This window comes from Trichoderma citrinoviride (assembly GCF_003025115.1).
Source record: "Trichoderma citrinoviride strain TUCIM 6016 unplaced genomic scaffold BBK36scaffold_13, whole genome shotgun sequence".
NCBI classification, from domain to species: domain Eukaryota; kingdom Fungi; phylum Ascomycota; class Sordariomycetes; order Hypocreales; family Hypocreaceae; genus Trichoderma; species Trichoderma citrinoviride.
In genome coordinates, this window is record NW_020194721.1 from 148216 (window position 1) to 168756 (window position 20541).

The 20541-nt window shown below is 49.7% G+C and overlaps 8 protein-coding genes across 8 annotated transcripts; 3 read left to right on the top strand and 5 right to left on the bottom strand.

Moving 5' to 3' along the window:
* Window positions 1-1780: 1780 nt before the first annotated feature.
* BBK36DRAFT_1162016 (MFS general substrate transporter) lies at window positions 1781-3608 on the top strand (the record flags this gene model as incomplete). The annotated part of the gene is made up of 6 exons (XM_024894414.1): window positions 1781-1979; window positions 2039-2072; window positions 2127-2291; window positions 2351-2822; window positions 2885-3212; window positions 3271-3608. The coding sequence occupies 6 exons, from the start codon at window positions 1781-1783 to the stop codon at window positions 3606-3608; spliced, it is 1536 nt and encodes a 511-aa protein (XP_024746608.1).
* Window positions 3609-3787: 179 nt separating this feature from the next.
* Window positions 3788-5662, bottom strand: BBK36DRAFT_22572 (glycoside hydrolase family 27 protein; the record flags this gene model as incomplete). Its single annotated transcript, XM_024897944.1, has 1 exon — window positions 3788-5662. One exon carries the CDS (start codon window positions 5660-5662, stop codon window positions 3788-3790), a length of 1875 nt encoding a protein of 624 aa, XP_024746609.1.
* A 2806-nt stretch (window positions 5663-8468) lies between these two features.
* BBK36DRAFT_1126448 (alpha/beta-hydrolase) lies at window positions 8469-9236 on the top strand (the record flags this gene model as incomplete). The annotated part of the gene is made up of 1 exon (XM_024891381.1): window positions 8469-9236. One exon carries the CDS (start codon window positions 8469-8471, stop codon window positions 9234-9236), a length of 768 nt encoding a protein of 255 aa, XP_024746610.1.
* Window positions 9237-9824: 588 nt separating this feature from the next.
* BBK36DRAFT_59100 (MFS general substrate transporter) lies at window positions 9825-11877 on the bottom strand (the record flags this gene model as incomplete). Its single annotated transcript, XM_024898316.1, has 8 exons — window positions 9825-10031; window positions 10079-10317; window positions 10431-10497; window positions 10554-10764; window positions 10822-10987; window positions 11045-11307; window positions 11391-11563; window positions 11629-11877. 8 exons carry the CDS (start codon window positions 11875-11877, stop codon window positions 9825-9827), a joined length of 1575 nt encoding a protein of 524 aa, XP_024746611.1.
* A 663-nt stretch (window positions 11878-12540) lies between these two features.
* BBK36DRAFT_1126669 (FAD/NAD(P)-binding domain-containing protein) lies at window positions 12541-14264 on the top strand (the record flags this gene model as incomplete). The annotated part of the gene is made up of 7 exons (XM_024891401.1): window positions 12541-12714; window positions 12785-12876; window positions 12945-13194; window positions 13250-13378; window positions 13432-13468; window positions 13518-13636; window positions 13695-14264. The coding sequence occupies 7 exons, from the start codon at window positions 12541-12543 to the stop codon at window positions 14262-14264; spliced, it is 1371 nt and encodes a 456-aa protein (XP_024746612.1).
* Window positions 14265-14403: 139 nt separating this feature from the next.
* On the bottom strand, window positions 14404-16614 carry BBK36DRAFT_1181512 (hypothetical protein; the record flags this gene model as incomplete). Its single annotated transcript, XM_024896254.1, has 2 exons — window positions 15986-16614; window positions 14404-15910 (listed from the first exon to the last, which is right to left on the bottom strand). The coding sequence occupies exons 1-2, from the start codon at window positions 16576-16578 to the stop codon at window positions 14404-14406; spliced, it is 2100 nt and encodes a 699-aa protein (XP_024746613.1). The 5' UTR covers window positions 16579-16614.
* A 1007-nt stretch (window positions 16615-17621) lies between these two features.
* Window positions 17622-17837, bottom strand: BBK36DRAFT_1103105 (hypothetical protein; the record flags this gene model as incomplete). The annotated part of the gene is made up of 2 exons (XM_024889172.1): window positions 17622-17720; window positions 17784-17837. Coding segments are annotated over 2 exons (153 nt in total), but the record flags the coding sequence as incomplete, so codon positions are not given.
* Window positions 17838-18277: 440 nt separating this feature from the next.
* BBK36DRAFT_1126826 (family 16 glycoside hydrolase) lies at window positions 18278-20465 on the bottom strand (the record flags this gene model as incomplete). Its single annotated transcript, XM_024891421.1, has 4 exons — window positions 18278-18933; window positions 18989-19225; window positions 19280-19320; window positions 19372-20465. 4 exons carry the CDS (start codon window positions 20463-20465, stop codon window positions 18278-18280), a joined length of 2028 nt encoding a protein of 675 aa, XP_024746615.1.
* Between the last annotated feature and the right edge of the window lie 76 nt (window positions 20466-20541).

The following is a 20541-nucleotide window of genomic DNA, read 5'->3' on the forward strand; positions in this document are numbered from 1 at the left end:
AAGCCAAGGCTGAGGGATGCCTTGCGTAGAATGTAAGGGGACTTTGAAGATGACAGAGAGATGGTCTTGTGGGTGAGTGCCTTGTTTAAATTGAAGACTTCGACATTCCCTAGGGGTGGGGATGTATCGGCCGTTTCCTCTTTCGAAGAGCCGTTTTAGAAAATAATTTCCTCTTTTGGAGAGGCGCAGCCCGTGTAAAGTAAGAAATAAGTTGCCAGATAATACGAAGAGCCAACGAAGGTTACGGCATTACGTGGCCTACACAATCCGTGCCTATGGCAATAGTTCTTGACACTTGTCTTTATAATCGTGACAGAAGTCGGATGTGTACAGTATTGGAAAGGGAACAGTTATGCGAATCTGGAAGATGTTATCAATAGGCCACCACTGCTTGGTAAATGGACATATACCTGAATACGTAGAGAACAATGAGGCGATAAACTCTGGCTAAGATGGAGGAAACTCACATGGCCTCAACTTCGTTCTTCATTTAAGTCAATATTGAGTTATGATCCATTGAGTGCCGTGCACAACCAAATCATATGGAGCTCCTTTACTGGTCCATAGAGAAGCCCGTAGCAGCTCAACCAGTCTGTTATCACCACGGGCTTGGGGTTGATCTCCAGGAACAATAAACCCCGGCTTTTAAGCTTATATTTTGAGTTTGGGCTTTCGTACCCGTACCGGCCTTATAACTGAGTATAGGGACAGTGTTTTCTCTGATCACTTGTCTTGTTCACCTTTGGCAATCTCCATTGTCTCACTCGATTCTGTGGGTCAAAAAGATTGCGGCGATGCGTTGCGAAGCAAGAGCTGAACTGATGCAACAACGACTCGGGTACATGCTCCGTTAAGCGCCTTGTAAAGGTAAGCGACCAGGGGATGAATGGCCGTAAGGACCGCCTTGCTTTGCGCTTTGAGAGGCTCGAGTTAGCTGAGATTCCAGCACTTATATTCGCGATTCATTTCACCTCTACATTGCTAGATAGGGAAGCTCTCACTTAGCCCCATTGCTCAACTTACGCAGGCTTGCCTTGGTTTACCTATCAGTCTCGAGCAGTTTGCAATGCCCTCGCCTCAAACATCCTCTTTTGACTTGAGGCATAAGAGACATCGTCGGATACCGATGTTGGGCTGGCAACGTATGAGCAAGCTCAAGCAGATCAAGAGCTATTTATTAGAACTCCAATCTTCGAGTATGTGAGAAACATAGCAACGGCAAAACGAACCTCTGACGGCGAGTGATATCCCTGCGCTAAGTGGATCTTGGATACACATTAGCCGCCCGGGCAATGGTCTGGCTCCTAGTGATATATCCGCTAACACTGCCGAGTGTTGCATCCGTGATCGGATCACCATCGCATTGTGTCGCCCAGTTTACGTCGTACTCAGTATATAGATGAAACCCAGTGGTACATCATGGTCTCAGCTTCTTGAGGATGTGTGTCTGCACTCTATGGATGTCACAGTAGTGTTATTGACTCAGGAAAGGTCACAGACCGGACATCATCGGAGCTGCTCTCCCTCGGAATCCCAGTGCCGATGGCTTCGTTTGGCCTCTCGGAGATGATCATCGTTTAACGTAACTCACAGGGATCGGCAGTCACATTCCCGAACTCAGAAGTTTCTCTAATGTACCTCGAGGAACAGATGACAAACGCTCGAGGAACTCCCCTGTCAATGTCTTAGACTGAACCCCGCATAACACCAAATCTCATAAAATCCGGGGTTTCGTGGAGCTTTCGCGACACCATATCCTACGTCAACACTATCAAGCGCAATGAGGTTCTTCAAGGCGAGCACAGAGGCGGCGCAGCAGCCAGCGGCGGATCTGGCTGCGCAAACCGGTCGTGTTGAAAAAGATCCGCTGCCCGTTCACGATGAGAGCGCTGTGCAGCAGCCCTCTATCGATCGCCAGCTGGAGCGGCGAGTCGTCCGAAAACTGGACATGAACCTCGTTCCGTTGGTGATGGCTCTATGTGTGTTCTCTCAGATACCATATCACACGGCCACTTGCAGCTAATGAATCATGTGGCAGATCTCTTGGCTTTCCTTGATCGGTCAAATATTGGGTAGGCACACATCCTGTCATCAGAATCGCGAACATGATCTAAAACGAATTGCAGAAATGCGCGTATTGCTGGCATGAGCGACGACCTTAATCTCATCGGAGACCGCTACGACTGGCTGCTCACGATTTTCTACATCCCGTATATTGTCTTCGAGTTCCTCGGCATCATGTGGAAGGTCGTGCCGCCTCACATCTGGGCAGCCTTTGTCGTCTTTGTTTGGTACGGGCTTTACTCAAACAAAGCTGACTCGCTATGGATACTGACATTGCTGGCTATAGGGGGCTCGTGTCTACTCTGCAGGCAGTTACTCAATCCTGGGGAGGCGAAATGGCCCTCAGATTTATCATGGGAGCCGCCGAAGCAGGCTACGGACCGGGCATCCCGTTTCTGCTGTCGTTCTTCTATCTCCGCCACGAAGTTGGGTTCCGATGCGGGGTCTTCCTCTCCGCTGCCCCGCTGGCAAACACCTTCGCAGGGGCTCTTGCGTACGGTATAACCTCAGGGCATCCTTCAATCGCGAAATGGAGAGTCTTGTTTCTCGTGGAAGGACTGCCAACCATCGTCATGGCAGCCATAGCCTTCTTCTATCTCCCAGACTCCCCCGAAAAGGCCAAATTCTTGGATGAAGACGAGAAGAGAGTAGCTATGGCGAGAAGCGTTCAGCAAGCTGGCACTTCAAAAAGAGTCGGGGGAGTTGACTGGAAGGACTTTGGGAGAGGGCTGATTGACATCAAAGCTTGGTTCACGGGAGTAAGCCGGCAATCTTCTTATCCCGCCGCAACGGTTTGCACTGACACATTACTTTTTCGCAGCTCATGTATTTCAGCTGTAACGTCAGCTTTGCTTCTCTTCCAGTCTTCCTGCCGACGATTCTTTCAGAAATGGGCTTCTCTGATGTGACTGCCCAGGGCTTGACAGCCCCTCCATTCTTTCTCTCTTTTCTTGTTACTCTCATCACGCCGTACATCGCGGATCGAACTCAGCAACGTGGGCTCATGCTCATCGTACTGACGATAATCGGCGGCGTTGGATATGTGATCTTGGCAACTGCCAAGTCTGTTGGAGCCCGCTATTTCGGCGTCTTCATGGCAGCCGGGGGCATTTTCCCTTCTATTGCCAACATTCTTCCCTGGGTTCTGAGTAAGTACTACACGAATCATGAGATTCTCAACAGCTTGCAGTTTCTGATCTTTCTCAGATAACCAAGGAAGCGACACTCGCCGAGGAGCCGGAATCGTCCTTCTCAATGTCATCGGGCAGTGCGGTCCTTTGCTGGGTACCCGGCTATATCCATCTTCCGAAGGGCCATTCTATGTAAAAGGCCAGTCAATTTGCGCTGCTTTCATGTTCTTCATAACCCTGCTGGTAATTGGCCTACGCACCTTGCTTGTCTGGGAGAATAAGCAGCTGGATAAGAAGTATGGAACCATCGAAGAGCAAAAAGCGAGACTTTCGGAGGCGGAAGGGAGAGGTGAAGAAGCTACTCAGGTTGTGGCTGTGGAGAACTATGGACCAATGTTTAGATATGTGCTATAGATGGTGTTTTGGTTCATTGAGAAAGCCGATCTCTCGAGGTTGTTAAGCCGTACCGCCGTGCTTGACGTGGAGCAATTACTGTGTACCTGCTACTCTATGGTTCATTTCTCAGGGTACTTACTCATAGTATTTTATTGCTTATCTAGAGCACTGGGGCTGTTTATACATCTATGTATTTTCTAGCGAGTCCTTGTCAGACGCAGAAGCTGTGATTCACCCTCCGTGAGCCAAGCAGAGTAGGATCCGGTCACTCTGGTAGATTTGCCCGACCAGATGTCGGTAAATGTCCAAGCGGAGCCAGAAATACCAAGATCCTTCAGAGACACAGTCAATTTCTGTTTTCCGTACAGCTGAGTTGAAAAGCCTCCGTTCCCAAGGTCCGGTCCATAGTTGACAATGAGCACATAAGCCTCGTGGTCATCCGAAGGGCCACCGATCCAGGCCTGGAGCTGCTTGGCGGCGTTGCTTCCGGTCCCGGGATTTCGGGGCTGCATGGGATACTTTGCAAAAAAGTCTGCCGCATCAATCGACTGCTTGCTGGTGGTCAGCTTGAGGCCCAGGGCGTCGACCTGCTGCATATCGCCACCAATGATCAGGTTGGCTCCAGCTCCAAGCCAGTGATTTTGAACCGTATAGCGAATAGTGTCATTGACACCGGCGAGATGTTCAGGGTTGACAGTGAAAAGAGCATCCATGTCAGGATAGATGGTGAGAGGGACATTTCTCTGCGCTTGCAGACCGATGTACTGCCTGTAATTCTCAATCGCTCGCTGGCCGACTTGCCACGCCATCAAGGTGTTAGTGCCGTAATTGTCCAGATCTTGATCTGTGCGCATGGACTCGGCAAGATCGCTCCAGATGGGCAGCCAAGTTTCGTTGCGGCAGAGTTTCCAGGAAATATCGAGGCGAATCTTCCGGCCTGACTTCTTGATTGCTTTTTGGTATGCTCGAACAGCATCTGAGCTGTCACACGCGAGGTTTGCGCCATTGGAAGGCGAGCCAGGCGTCAGGAAGTCCAGCTTGAGCATGTCCACGCCCCATGAAGCCCATTGTGCGACGACCGAATCGTGCCACTGCTGGACGCCATCTTTGCTGAAATCAAAGTCACAGTTGACCTGATCGTTGTTACCGTTCAAGACGTCCTTGATCTTGATCTTGGTGCCGAGGATGGTTTGGTTATGGGCCAGGCATGGCACGCCAGGAGTGATGTATACGCCGAGCTTCAGATCCCTCTTGTGCAGCCATAAAGCAAGTTCTGGGAGGTTAAAGCGAGTGGTGTTGTAGATGATCCGGCCATGGTCGTCGACAGCGTTGGTAGCCTGCCAGCCCGAATCAAGGCTGCAGAGATCATATCCAGCTTTCTTAAACTCCGGTCGGGCAAGGACTCCACACTGAGTCTCGACAAACTTCTGAGTGTAGAATAGGCCCGATTGTCCAGCAAAGGACGGCACGACCTGGGAACCGTTCGCCAACGCCTGAACACCGTAGGTATTCCAGCCTCGGGCTGAGGACGTGAACCCGTTTCGCGTTTTGGCCGTCTTGATGACCTTTAGCGGGCCGCCGGCAGGAGTCGCGTCTGGCTGCGGGTAGCACTCAGGCAGCGCAGAGTCACGATTTTGGATGCAATACGGTGCCGGTTGAGTCTTGACAACATCAGTCCTCGAGGGATCGCTCGTGTAGCAGGCATCCTCGGCGGCGGCCCAATACCACTGGTTGTCGCTGTAGCCCCATGTTGCAGTGGTGGAGCCGCCGAGTAGGCAGAGATCGCGGATGTCCTGGAAGGCGATGACGGCGTCGTTGTTCTGACTTCCCGGTGAGGCCCCCAAGTTGGCCTGTTGTTGCATGAACAGGTTTCCCTTGCCGTCGTTGCAGTCGACCTGGCTTGCGTTGGCCTCAAACTGGGCGGCGCAATCCATGAACGCATTGTAGCACTCTAAAGTGAAGTTGAGCGTCCCTGGAGTGTACAGGTTGCCGCCGCATTGCGTTTGAGCGGCCACAGGGCGTAGCAGTAATGCCGCTGTGACGGAGATGAGAACTGCAGCGTTGGGCGCCATTGTGCTGCGATGAAGACTGAACACTTTGCGCCTTTTGCTTGCTGCTCAAAGGAAAGGTGACTGCCATTCCCAAGGCGCTGGAGGCCTATTTATACGCATTCCATATGCGCTCTCTGAGTCCATCTCAGCTGATACTCGATTTCCAACGTCAATCGGCACCTCGGCAGAGCTCGACGCTGTTGCGGTGAATTTTCCGGGGCCGGAGAGTTTAACTTGAGTGATCCAGCACCTATATTGTACAGTCATAAGCCACTTCAAGCGGCTATATTTTATCCGAGGGTTATTTTGTTCAATAGTCGGTTTCTCATCCGATGGATGTATCATCCGTCCAGTTCTGGCATTTTGACGTGGGACGCGTCGTTCCGGGGGTCTTGCATCGTGTGGAGTTGGTTCTCCGCAAATTTCATGAACAAGCCTTGTCCGAAAATCTGGGGAAGAAATGATGAAGATATGCCGCGGACGATTGCTCGGCATGTACTTCGGCGCGTCAGTTGTTAATCGACGATGTTTCACCGCAATGGCTCAAAAGGCTGAATGAGCTCGAGAAATAAGCCTAGAACATATAACACGACTGGAGCCCAGAAAGTCGCTTACCCCATGAAACTATCAGGGTCAAGATGAGATGCCTTCTTTGGAGGCCTGACAAAAGCATCGAGGAAAGCATTTGCATCCAGACACATGATAGTCGTGATGGGTTCTCGATCTATCGGCCAAGGTCTTCTTTCCTATACTACCTATAGACATACTTGGTTCTTTTCGCCAGTGAAGCCTGACATGCGTAGCTTCATACGAAGTCGAGATTCGACCACAAACCGACTCGAACTACTACTCGTTGCTTGAGCCAATCCGAGATATCGCGCCCAATCAATTTCTAAACAGATTGTGAACAAGACCGTGCCCACGAAATGCTTGTCTCTTAATATCACTCACAAACTGTAATTGCCGTAGACTTACGAGCAGAAAAGCATCTCGATTAAGCCTGAAAAAAGACTACTCGCAAGCAGATCATGTCGCTACCCAGGTGATGTCTTTTCGTTGCCTGGTTTTCGGTAAGGGAGGTGTATGTATGCAAACGACGACGAAGCTACCCCAGAGATTCCATACCCTGTATTTCCATAACATGACTTCAGAGAAAGTGACATATGAATGACATTAAGATACACATCCAGATTAACGATTCTTCCATAGCATACCTATTGCCAGCTGGTCCATTTTGGTTTAGATGCATGCAGTTTAGCGATCTTCTCAAACTGGGTGTGTCCTTTCGGTCTCGAGTTTCCCATGCCTACCTAGCTGAGTAACCTAAAAGACTTCCCAGGTGCATCAACTCGAGGTCAACGTCATTGGTTGGAATCCACAGGATTGTGCCTGAATTCGCGCGGAAAATTTGTCTTGCTTTCCTCGACGTCAATTTATGTCCTCGCATCAGTAATCTTGTCTGGAGGCGCGATTCGGTCCAGTTCAATTTTTCCAATGAACCGATTCTTCAATCGAGTTGCGATCCTCTTTGCGATCCTCTTGCGATCCTTACAACACTAGCATTTGGGAAGATAAAAACGCCCTACAGAAACGAAGCAAATATGAGAACGTATATATTGCATTCCTAGCGGATAGGCGGCACTTGAAACTGCTATAACAACAGAAGCTTCTGCACCGAAGAAGTTATGGACTCACGCTACACGTTCACAGCCACGAACGGAAGGTTAGGTTTACTACGTAAACATTGGAGTGTCATATTGGAGACAGGACGAGAAGAATCTCATCGTCGCGCATGAGAGAGACCACAGTAGGAAAATTTTCATGAGCTAACCTCCTTTCTAGTATATGCCTGCGCAACGATTAGCGCGATGGTCTCGGGCGGCGGGACTGACCGACTGACCGGAATCCGAGACACTGCTGTTTCGCGGCCCGAAGCCTTCAGTAGCCCCTTTTCCAAGTAATGATGCTGGTTTCCTTGAAAATACTACGTTTCGGGAATAATAGGCATTGCAATAACCTTCATTTCTTGGTGAGTGACTGTCCTGATGTGCGATGAAAGATTGTCATTCGGGAACTGACTTGCATGACTCACGACGCTACGGCCTAGCCAGGAGGTCCGAAGTGCGAACTCGTTAAACCACAAAATACGGCAAACTACACACTAGAAGCAGCAAGCATGGCCTCGCACCGGATTTCCTCAGAAATGCCGACTGGCCTTGAAGCGAGGCTGTCTATTTCCAGACATGCTTACATAGAAACATCTTACCCACGTTGATTGGGTTTTGCGGCCAAGTGGCTCCGCTATTGGTGAAGCGATTGTAAACCTGGCTGGCCTGGGCGATTGACTTTACAGACGATCATCTATTCAGCTATGCGCAGTAGAAATGCTGCTAATCTCATGTAGTTGCATGTTTGTCTCTAGTAATACCCTCCTATGCAAATTCTTTACGGAGTGTGATCTACGAACATTTACAGTATGAAATGGCTTCGATCTGCGTCAATGATGCGAGGTGAAGATGTACAAAATGAATGTACAATCGGCCTTCCAACGAGGAGCGGTATTGACGTCAATTTAGATTCCAGTGAAATTTTTGGCCTTGAAACATGCTGGATCCAATATAGGAGGTGGTTTGCCAAAAGTTATCACGGTACGAAAAAGACTCGGATCCCAAATTAGACGAGTACTAGATACTACTCGGGGCCGGATCGTACCCATATAAAAGGGAGCTCATGGTTCTTCTCAGGGAGACAAAAGTACTTCATTGATCATCATCATCAACTATTCTTTTCTCGAAACATCTATACACACCTCAATCTCAGGTCAACCATGTCTTCCAAGCCCACTCTCGTCTTCGTCCCTGGAGCCTGGCACAGTGCTGATACATGGAACAAAGTCACTGCTGAGTTGACGCCTCGGGGCTACAAGTCAGTTTGTATCACTCTCCCTTCAACTCAAAATGACCCAACCAAGGGTTTGTTCGAAGATATCGAGGAGATCAGGAAGGCCATCCTCGCCGAGACCACCCAAGGCCGAGACGTCGTCGTCGTTGTTCACTCGTATGGCGGTATGATTGGTCCCAGCGCTGTCAAGGGACTTACTGAAGCTACGAGTGAGCGGCCTGGACGCGTCATAGGCATTGCCTTGATGGCGACTGGCTATTGTGTAACGGGCATTGGCTTCCTCGAGGGACTTGGTGGTAATCCGCCTCCTTTTTGGAAGGCTGATAAAGAGACGGGATATGCCACGCTCATTGTAGATACAAGGGAGCTATTCTACCACGATCTTCCGGAAGAAGAAGGCAAGTACTGGTGCAGCCGACTTCTGCCACAGGCATTGAAGCCACTCACAGACAGTGGAGAGCACGTGTACTCGGGCTGGAAGGACGTCCCGACCCGGTATCTGATTACGACAGACGACAAAACTTTCCCGCACGAGATTCAATTGGCCATTGCCCAGAATGCCAAGGAGCAAGGTGCAGAAATTGTCGTCGAGGAGATTCATTCGAGTCATTCTCCAATGCTTAGCAAGCCGAAGGAAACTGCCGATTTTGTTGAGAAGGCTGCCGAATCTTTTGTGGAGAAGAAGAAGGCGTGAGGGAGGATTACTCTTCAGGTTGTAATGTTGTATATATAAACTCTCTGCTCTTTGTTAAGCTCAAGTCAAACTTAAATATGGAAGAAGGAATGTACTCTTTGCTAACAATGAACGTGATGACCGGGCCTTGATTGGATCTGTTGGTATGTCTCAATAGTCTCTGGGAACATGATATTCCCCACTCCCCCACGCCATGCTTCATCATCCATCAAAGTGATACACCTTCGTAAAGTATTGTAGGTTGGTTGAATTTATGCTCACTGTCTACCTTAGTCAAGTTGAGGTAGGTCTGCATATCTTCTGTAACTGGGTGTAACTTATCATTGTGCATCACATATTTAGACCACAGCGTCGATCTTGGAACATTCCCACCGGCACTTACGGGGTAACCAAAACGGCTAGTGACGATCACATACAGCAATTACGAAGTGCTTGACAGCATTCAATGGAGATACACTTATGTAGATAGAGCTGACTGCACAATATAGACTATGGAGCAACAGGTTACAGCTGTACAGCTACAGTACATATCGGCTGATCATATAAAGTTAACTCTTAACTTGATAGAGGAGAGGGATCGATATGTACTCACAACTTCAGATTCTCTCTGTCTGTCAGATCAAGTTGGTTATTATCGACCACACGAGTCTCTCTGCTTCCGTCATCATTTATCGTTTCAACCAGACCGTTGTTGGATACAAGGTTCTGCGCTTCGAGCTTATCGCGGCGCTCATTCTCGCGACTTAGATAGATGCGAAGAATAGCGATGATGATAGAGGGGAGGATAGCGGCGACCTGCGGACAGTTAGCTGACATAGAGTACGACTGAATGCTAAACTTACGATGAGCAGGATTATCCAGGTTGGCTTGTATCGGGGTTTCCATCGGGGCTCAAACAATTGAGGAGAAATGATGTTGCCCAGTCCATATCCGATATGGTAGAGAGCGATGACTGTCGTTTTCTTAGTATGTCCAGCGGAGGCATTTGCTGCCCATATCATGACAACGGCGTATGGGACACCAGTCGTGTACCGTAGCCATACTCCAATAATTAAGCCCCAACGATTTGACCAGGGAAGTGCTGCATTATGGCTATTAGTTTACATGGTGCTTCAGAACATATAAATGCACGTGTTTTTATCATCGTGCAGCTGGGTCGAAGAATGATGGGACGCATAATCAGAATAGGCTCACCCAACAGTAGTATGCTCGATATAACAGCAGGTACATATGCAACGAGAGATATCCATGCTCGACAATTCTTGGGACCTGGTTAGCAGATCTATGCAGATGCGCAAGGGTGTGTCGAACACCTACCCTGGTCCAATGCAAAGTGACTGCGGCTGCAGAGAGTGTAAAGAATGCTATGACCCCGCTGACAGTACTGAGCAGCGTGGTCTGAAAGACTGTGAAGCCAAACGAGTTGATGATCAACGATGTCTGGTTGTTAATACCGTTGCCCATCTCTTGAGACCAAGCATGTAAGGCAAAAAGCCACGTTTTGGGGTCCTTGATGGCTTCAATGAACCTGTATTAGCTGGTTAGACGGTCAAGAATTATACGCTCAAAATGGTCTTTGGCTTACTGATGCTTCTTGAACTGTTTTTGTTCGATGCCCGAATTGTTGCCCTTGATCCGAAGAATTGCTTGTGCTCGTTCCTCGTAAGTCAGGAAGTGGGCATGCAGGGGGCTGTCAGGATAGTACAGGAATACTAGAACGCCAAACAAGATAGTAATGACACCGGTAATGACTGTCAGCTGTGTTAGCTGCTCGACTGTACATCATGACCTGAAAGCGAGCAGAATACCCATAAGCCACTTCCACGGGTGGAATGATCCAGTCTTGATCCACAGGACACCGTATGATAAGAAGCCAGAGGTAATAGGGCTTGAGTTGCCGATGGACCACATGACAGACATCATGACGGCTTGTTCCTGATATGTGAAGAACATGGACATGGAAAGCAGAAATGCCGGCACTATGCAGGCTTCGCTGAGTCCCAATAGGAATCGGACAACGAACAGAGAGGCAAAATTATTGCATGGAATGTGTAGCAGCGTAATACCACCCCTACGAATATCGTAGAGGATTAGCCAATCGGGTTACTACCGCCGACAACGAGTCTTCGATATTGTAAATCTGGATCTACGCACCAGACGATGAGATTCGCAGCAAGCCATTTCCCAACAGGGAACCGTTGCAGGGCCCAATTCTGCGGCCACTCGGCCACCAGATAACCGAAGTAGAATATGGATGAGAGCCAGTTGTATTGGTTGGCGTTCAGCTTTGCATCTTCCAGGATGCCAAGGATGGCCGAACTGCCGAGCTGTAAACAGACAAATCACTTGTTAGCTAGTGCAGCAGTACAATCTCGCAGAAGGTCCAACGTACAGTTTGTTTATCCACATACATCAGATGATATCCGACGCAAAGAAAAGGCAGAATCCTCCAAAGCAGCTTGTTGCGGATTCGTCGAGCTTCTTCCGGCGTTGGATCGGCCACCTGGACCTTGGAGAACAGCTTGTAGCTCTCATCGGCCGATCGATCCGACAGCTTGGGAACGTCTCTTGCAAGATCATTCTCCTCATGGGACTCTGACCGTGAGTCTATTGCTTCCTCGTACGCAACCTTTGTTGCCATGACTGCCAGGGAAGGGTGATATCTAGGTGGTGGTGGTGAACTCATGAATGTCCACTTGGTCCTTGCTTCTTTGCATCATTTATTCAAGATTGAAGCTTCTCTAATATCTAGTATGGCGCCATTTGCCAACCATTGATCGCCATGCCTGATCATCATGCTCTTACATGTCCCCAACAAGCATAGATAGTCAATAGCTCGTGTTATTCGTGCGGAGTAGAAACGCCATGGGTGTTTTGTCAATATAGACATCGTTATCAGGAAAGAGGGTGAAAAGTTATCATGGCGGGATTGAAATCGCTTGCAGGTAGCTATTGCCGGTCTGTGATACCCGGCATAGTGGCCTTTGCGTCATGGCTTTGAAGTTGACGTGCTTTCGTGTGGCCTATCACAACACTTGATATCGGCATATAACCCCCCAACCCGGTTAAACGCTTACATATCTTTCTGCCACTGCATCAGTAGTTCAATACAAAAAGTCAATCGCTCTCTCTCTTCTTCATTCACGATTAGAAATGCCATCATAACTAGCGTGTCGTAGGGTGAATTCGGCGAACACTCAACCGGGTATAAAGTAATGTTACAGTTTGCAGTTCGCTGACTGTGACACCGCCAATCAGCAATTTGACCTTTGAGAGAGCAAATCAACGGAAAAGAGCTACAAGCATGGCTGACAGCTCAAAGCCATTTCGGGTCTTGATTGCTGGCGCCGGCATTGCAGGCTTGGCCACGGCGATCTCACTTACACGGATCTCTGGTATACCAGACCTTGACATCCAGCTCTATGAGCAAGCCCCCGAGCTGCGGGAAATCGGAGCCAGTATTGCCCTGAGCCCCAACGTAAGCTCTGTGAAAGAGACTTGACTCATATGATGAGTCCTTCTACGTTCTTTTTCTTATGATGTCACAGGGTTTACGAACGCTTGAGAAGCTTGGAGTAGACTCTGCCCTGAGTGATGAGGTCGGCTTCAGAGGGCCAAGTGGTATACCGCATTTCTATAGGTAGGCACAGTACTCTCGAACATTGAGTTCAATGCCTCAAGCTTATCTCAATCATATGACGCAACAAGACACTGGAAAACAAATCAGGTGGTTTCAGTCGATACTTTCTCCAATGTCTCTGATCGTCGCCATCAAACGACAAGATTTCACCGAGGCCACCTCCATGCTGCCCTTTTAGAACACGTTCCGAGAGAATGGATACATCTGAACAAGAAAATCTCTCGCGCTGAAGCCAACGACGATGGCGTTTCTCTATATTTCGAAGATGGAACCAGCGCTCATGGAGACATTTTGCTTGGAGCAGATGGGATCCGATCGGTGAGCTACAGTCTTCCGTCAAACCTCAATTACTCCATGCTGATGCCGCTTCTAGCAAGTCAGAGGCTCTTTCTACCCCGAGTATAAGCTAAGATTCAGCGGGAAAGTCTTTATGCGATCCACGTTTGACGCGTCTCTGGTTGAGGGCAAAGTTCTCGACTTACCCGCCGATGCTGCTCACTGGGTATTATGCCTTCCACTTACCATCACATGAGAATGTTACTAAACATCTATCAGTGGGGAACCAAAGATACATTCTTCTCTTCAAGACTTGGTAATGCCGGTTTCCCCTCATTCTGCAATAGGTGGCTGACACTTCTCAGGCAAGGGTTTATATACTGTCGTCGGCGCCTACGATGACGGGCGCAGTGCCGAAGAACTGGAAAAATCCATAACATGGGACCAAGCCGGCAATGTCCAGTTCTTGAGACAGAAATACAAGGTATAAACTCCCATGTGGCCACGATTTTTATAGGGCATCAAACTGATCGGCTCGACAGGATTGGCACCCCGTTGTCAAGACTCTGACCGAGCTGACGCCACACGCCCGCCTTTATCCCAACTACGCAGGCGATGCTCTTCCTTCATGGATCCCAGCTTCCCGCGTCACTCTTGTAGGTGATGCCGCGCACACACATGGAGGCAGTTTTGCCGCAGGTGGATCACTGGCTCTCGACGACTCCCTTGCTCTTGGACTGGCTTTCAAGCATGTCTTCTCACCCGGTGCAGCTATCGTACCATTATCTCAAGAAAATATTAGAAGGGCGTTGAGTTTGTATGATCAAACGAGGAGACCGCATACCGCTCGCCTGCTGAGCATCGTCCATGGCCTGATAAACCGAACGGCGCCGACATTTGCCACTCCCGAGGAAGAAGACGAGGCTCTCAGGGCCAGAATGCGAAACCGACCGGATCTCCAGTGGCTATCCGAGCACGATGTGGAGAAGGCATTTGCCCAGGTGGTTGCGGACTCTGAGAAGCAGGGTTTGTACTCGACAGAAGGATCAAGGACACCGAGATCAGGCTATCTACCAGAGATCGCCTTGCGAGCTTTGGAAAGCAAACTATAGTGTCTGTATTAGATCAAGAGGAGTAGATTGTTAGAGAAGGTGAAGCGACTAGAGCGTACGACGCGTTGATCTGAAGAATGGATGCGCCTTATATCAATACGGACTGGTATGGTATTATGATTGCCATTTCCCTCTCATGCTACATAGTTTGATCTCCCTCCAAGCTTGCAAACTCTAGCATACTGCTCCCGACCATAGGAAACAGTGCGCCACTATCATAAGCATCGAACCAAAGTGTCCTCGGGGATAAGAAGCTCCCAATGTCGCTAAGATTCTGAACCGACGGATCGCCACCGTCATCTTGCTGCATCATCGTGCCTCTGTTCTGCCCACCCTGATACTGCGCTTCGTCAAGTTCTCCATAGCTCGTCTTGTCATTGACCAGACCGCCACTTCCCGTCGCCGATGGGGTCGGTTGATTAGCCGTTGCAGGCTCGGAGTCCCAAACTCCCTGCCACTGCGCGATGTTGCTTCCAGAAGCCTCGTGGGTAGGTCCGGCATTGCTCACTGGCGGCTCTGCATCAACCCGGCCGAAGAGCCTTCCGATCAAGTCGTTGTTGTATTCCATCCTCTTCCGCTGTTGCAGCTCCAGGAACGTATCGCAGGCACTGATCATCTTTTCCACAATGCCCAAGTAACGCTTCGTAACTAGATCATGCACACTGAACTTTTCGAGAATCTTACACGCTTCTCCAAGTCGCTTCCTTCGTAATGGCATTGATCCCTCTAGATCGCTAAAGAGAGAAAGCCCGATAATAAGCGACGCTGCGAATGCTGAATTCACGATAAACGGCAGCCTTTTTGGTGTCGACTTGTTCGTTAGGAGTGGCTGTAGAAGGTCGATTGTCCGCACGGCAGAATCCACACATGCTTGAGCGAGTATGTTGCGTGAAGGGGATGGTGTTGATGTATGGTGGGTCGAGTTGGGAGGCGAGCCCGTCTCTGGTGGCGATATCGAAGAGACATAGTCGATGAGAAATGGTCGGGATAGCAACATTATGGTCCAATAGTATGCCTCTTTGAGGTGAATAAGTCCAATATTAGGTCCAACCCCTCCCCTTCTCGGTGTCTCTTCGTGAGGATGCGTGTCGATGCTCTCCACGCCCTGGCCACCACTAAATCTAGCCGCCCAGCTGCGATGAAGCTCGCTAATCTTCGTCAGGCATTCAGTTGTGATCATTCGCTTTGCATACACTTCAGTCAGGATGTTCTCAAATATGAAGGACAGGTCGTTCATGGCTGAATAGTTCTCCTTGGACGAAGTATCCCGAGTCTCCAGTGTGGCCGGAGGCCTACCTAGTGACGCGCTCATGAATAGATCCAGGGCCCTGATACCTTTCCACAAACGCTCTCGCGTCATGTATTCGGTCGTATCATACAATGCGGAAACATCTTCTCTGTGAAGGCCTAACGCATAGGCGCCACGCACAGCTATACCCAAGTACATGAAGGCAGCATTTCTGCGTGATTGAGCCAGGAGATACATGGCTATGAGAACATGACATTGGGTAGTCGCGATGCTTGGATCATCCATGAGAGTAGCCAGCGTCACATATCTTCCGTAGTTGAAGTGCTTGTCCGCTGTTTCGTCATAGTCTTCGGGACACGCCTGAGCACCAATGGCAAGTATCAGGGAGTACGTGGCACTGAGCGCGTCAACAGGCTGCTGAGGAATACGCAGCCAGTCGAGGATGTTGTCGCATATAGTCGTATCGTCGAACAATTCGAGAATGGAATGCGTAGCCTGTCGGTACCAAAGCACAAAAGACCTGGCCTCGTCCTCGGTTGGTTTTGGTGGCGGTGCCGTACCATTGTCGAGGATCAAATTGTGCCCCTTGCTTGGACATGCCTCAACCATGTGATGGCGAAGCGGATCATTAACGAAGATGCAATCGCCCACGTGCCGGTGAACGATTCGGCGGACATTCTGGAGGAAGCTGTGGTTGGCAGAGTCGCCGATGAACATGAAGGTGCCTCTGTCATCCCTTATCAGCCTTGAAAAATGAGGGAAGCGTAGTGCCATCTCATGTTGAAAACCGTGAGATTGCCCATCGGTATGATTTAACAGCGAGCCATTCCTGGACTCGATTGTTGTAGATCGAGGGTCCGAAAATTCGGACAGTGGACTTGGCAGCGCCGAAGCCGCACGAGAAGAGCGGCGAGGAGGACAAAGACTGCATTCCGAGCCAACTCCCCTATCTAGACAGCGTCGACATGGTTGTCTCCCGTCGCAGCGCTCCTTGCGCCGCTTGCAGTTTGTGCATGCCCTGGCACATCGCCGCCGCTCACTATCTTTCACCTTCTTCGTAGGCATGCTATCTCACGTGTGATAGGATGCTGTCGGATATGGAGAGGTATGAAGCCGACAGTTGGAGATTGTCGATAGTCAATAGCCGATGCCAGGTCCTACCGGCGGGAACCGGGAGAAATATCCGATTCAGGGCGTAATTTAAACCGGAGTCAGATTCGCTTCTGTGACAGCCGTTATTAGGGTCAGTTGACTTGTATCATCTCTTGGCTGCCATTGAACCTCACCTAAAGTCTTCAAAGAAGCTTGCGGAAGTCTGCTGGGATACCGCGCGGATATCACGACGCGTCGATTACCAATTGTTCAATGCTTGGATGCTTACACGAAGCTGACAAGGCGATTGCCACCTCATCTTGCTAATTCCCAGAAGAGACACAGGTGTTGCAACCATCGGATACCGGGTCATTGTAAACAGCCCGTTAGCCGATACCGCCAAACCTGCTACAGCTTCTCATTCGCCAGCTAGAAGAATAGAGGGAAAGCCTGCGGAGCTGTTGCGGGGAATAGCGCGGGGGAGCTTCACGGCAGTCTAATGCGGCTGTCGAAGCTGATGCTGGGACAAACGGCTGGGCAGGGAAATAGTAGTAGTCTTGGTGAGATAGCAGCGAGGGCAAGGCCTCCAAGCTGGAGAATGACCGTGTGTATTAGCTTCTGCTCAAGTTTCGTCGACCAGTCAATGCCCGAGACTTAGTTGACGCTTACATAGAGCCACTTGATTCCAGCTGGGAGCTAATCAGTGGACGTCGTTTATAATGGCGCTTTATTAGACGTATACACTGGGCCAGATGTGATTATGGGCTACATCCAGAATAACAAGGCATGAAACAATACTTGAAGGAAGGGGAATTTATACGTTTGATGATGCCATTCAGCACGAGACGTTGCTGTTGTCTATTGCGATAGATGTTGAATCCATGACATATCCCCAAGAAATACATGATGATGGTACTTGACTGCCAGGCTGGAGCTCATCTCATGACCTTGTGACCAAAAAGAAGAGCCTACTTCTTTGTCCCAGATTGATTGCCGGAGTTGCCACCATAGCCACCTCCAGAGTTAGTGCCTTGAGAGGCATTCTGGTTCCGATCCCCCGCCGACTGTGCACGAGCAGCGAAGCCGCCGGATGACATGTCTTTACCCCCCGTGGCCTGACGCAGAGAATTGTCAGCAAAAAGATTATGAAGAGCATGAGTCTTCTGCATCATTCATACCTGCGTGCTCTGGATGTTCGAGGCAGCGCTCTTGGTCATTTCGTTCTTCGTCATCTTGGTGGTTTGAGATAGGTGCGCTTGTGTTGAAAGATGGGTGGATTCGTTCAAATCTGTACGGAACTTGAGAGTAATATTGAACAGCAGCAAGAAAGTTAGCAGATATCAGGGAAATTTGGACGAATTTATAAGAGCCCAATGATAGATGAGCGGATCGTTATAGTACACCATGGAAGTGGTGCTACGCCATATATCACCATTCTGTACACCATCAATATAGAGTTGATCATAACATAGAGCGGGCACCAATCGCCCAGTGGCGTGGCAGCTCACTTCCGTTGTGAAACGTATGGATACGCTGTTCATGTGAGGTATATACAAGTAACGAAGAGTTTGTGGCCCCAACTCAGTGATACAGTTGCTTCCTGAACTGCTCCTGGAGACAGATGATGCATATCATTGAGTATTTTCAGGCGTCTACCTGTCTGTACCCGAACTCATTGCTGTTGGACTCTCAAAAAACCTCCGAAGAAGCGGCTGACTGCAGCAGTGTTCTCCATTGGGCCAACATAAGACACGTACTGGTCCGGTCGAACGATAACAACGCACCCACTGTGAGAAATGCCCAAGGCATCGTAAATATTTCCGAAGCCTTCATGGTATGAAACATCGTCCACGAATATCTTATTGTAGTCCCAGCCATCGATCTCGTCGAAGGGGCGAAATATCTCTGGAAAGTCGAAGATGGACACGCTGGTTCGAGGAGCATTGTGAATGACGAGAAGTTCAAACACTTCGTCATATTTGGCACCCTCTGGGGTATAGAGGCTTAAAAAAGCACTCTGGGAGCCGAAGTCTTGGGCCAGCTTCTCAAGCTTGCCTCGCTGCTCACTGTTGGTGACGTTTCCAGCGAAAACGATGATCCGCCAACGGCCATTGCTGGGAAGGAGTTCTTGAAGGTGCCAGGGACGAGCATCGGCTTGGTTAAGGACTTTGTGGCTTGGGATTCGCATGCCAACCGTTATGCCACGACATAGAGACTCGTCGGAGATGACATTACTCTGGACATTCGCGACGGATACATCTGTACCGTCACCATGCTCTTCACGGCTGCCCTCCTTTGCAACAATCTCGCTGGCCCCGTAGTTGACAGCTGCAAGACGTGTGAAGTCAGTAATAAGCAAGCCGAAAGGATAGACCTTCCCTACCAATGCCGCTGGCAAACATATGACCCTTTAAAAATGCTGCCTTGAACTCCTCCATGCTGATGCCCTCTGCATCCATGACGTCTTTTGCTGGCCGGCCCGAAAAGAGCCTGGAGAATTTGTGGTCAAACGCGATGAGCTCCTGAGCAATGCCACGTCTCTCTGACTGGTATGTCTTCAGAATAGATCGCTTGGCGTGGCCCTTGACGACGCTGGCAATCTTCCAGCCGAGATTGAAAGCTGATATGTATTAGCGCCCCATGTTTTGTTCGCGCCTATTCTCCTTCCACTTACTATCTTGCATGCTCACATTCATTCCTTGGCCTGCTTTGGGACTGTAACGAGATGTCAGTTCTGTATCATCGTAGCCTCCATTCCTGTCTCACCTATGAGTGTGCACTGCATCGCCTGCGAGAAACACACGGTCATGCACAGAAAAGGACGTCCCAACACGCTGTCCTATCTGGTACGCCGTCCACCAGTCCAGCTTCCGGTAGGTAATCTTGTACGGTGCCATGATCTTCTGTGCAGATTCTAAAATGACCTGGGGATTTATCTTGGATCTGTCCGCTCTCGACGAAGTATCTCCCGTCTTTTCCGTTGTCGTCAGCTGAATGTAAAGCCGAACCAGCTTGTTCTCCCTCGGTATAACCATGATGCTTCCGTTGCTGGCGGAATGGATAGCGCACCTCATTCTGATGTCTGGAAAGTCGGTGATTGGTACAATGTCCAGAACGCCCCAGATGTAGTCGGTAGAATCTCCCTCGAGCTTCAGGCCAAGCTGGCTGCGCGTCCACGAGTGTGCTCCATCCGCACCGACCAAATACTTTGCATGAACAATCTCCTCACTATTCGCCTTGTCACGAAGTTTCGACAGTTCCAGCAGATCTTGTGTGTCGTCCTTTGCTAGGTTGCTGCGAAAGAGCCCATCCTGAACTACCTCGCCGTTTACAGATGTCGAAGACTGCCTTGGGGTAGCTTCTTTTTCAGTGAGATGTCTCAGAGTAACAGTAATCGGATACGCAGCATCATCTTCCACCAGCGACTCGTCTATCTTGAGGCTGGACGGCATCACTCCCCTCTCAACGCGAATGTCACTCGCCTCTGCGATAGCATCGAGGAAAAACCTCTCGATTCGGCCCTGGTGCAAAACAACTTGCTGGAAGCGGCTGATGCCCGGTATCGTGTCTGGAATGCGGTCGCTTCGTCTGATGACTCCATTCTCATCGGGGTTCCAAAGGCAAATCTCGACCATGTGGTTCGCTTCGCGCCATGCTCTATGCCCAATGCCCAAAGAGTCGAGAATCTCCAGGGTGCGGCATTGGAGGCCATCAGCCTGTCCGTTGAATATCTTTGTTCCTCGCTTGTCGACTATGCGTGCGTTGATGCTGCATTTGGCCATCCAGGTCGCCATCATCAGCCCAGCTGGCCCGCCTCCAACGATGAGAACATCTACATTGCTTTCTAGAACCGTTGCCATTGCATTCACGGCGGTGTCCGGAGGCTGCCTAGAAGGGTCAGAATACGGTCGTGATGATTATCTGCAAACGGGCAGG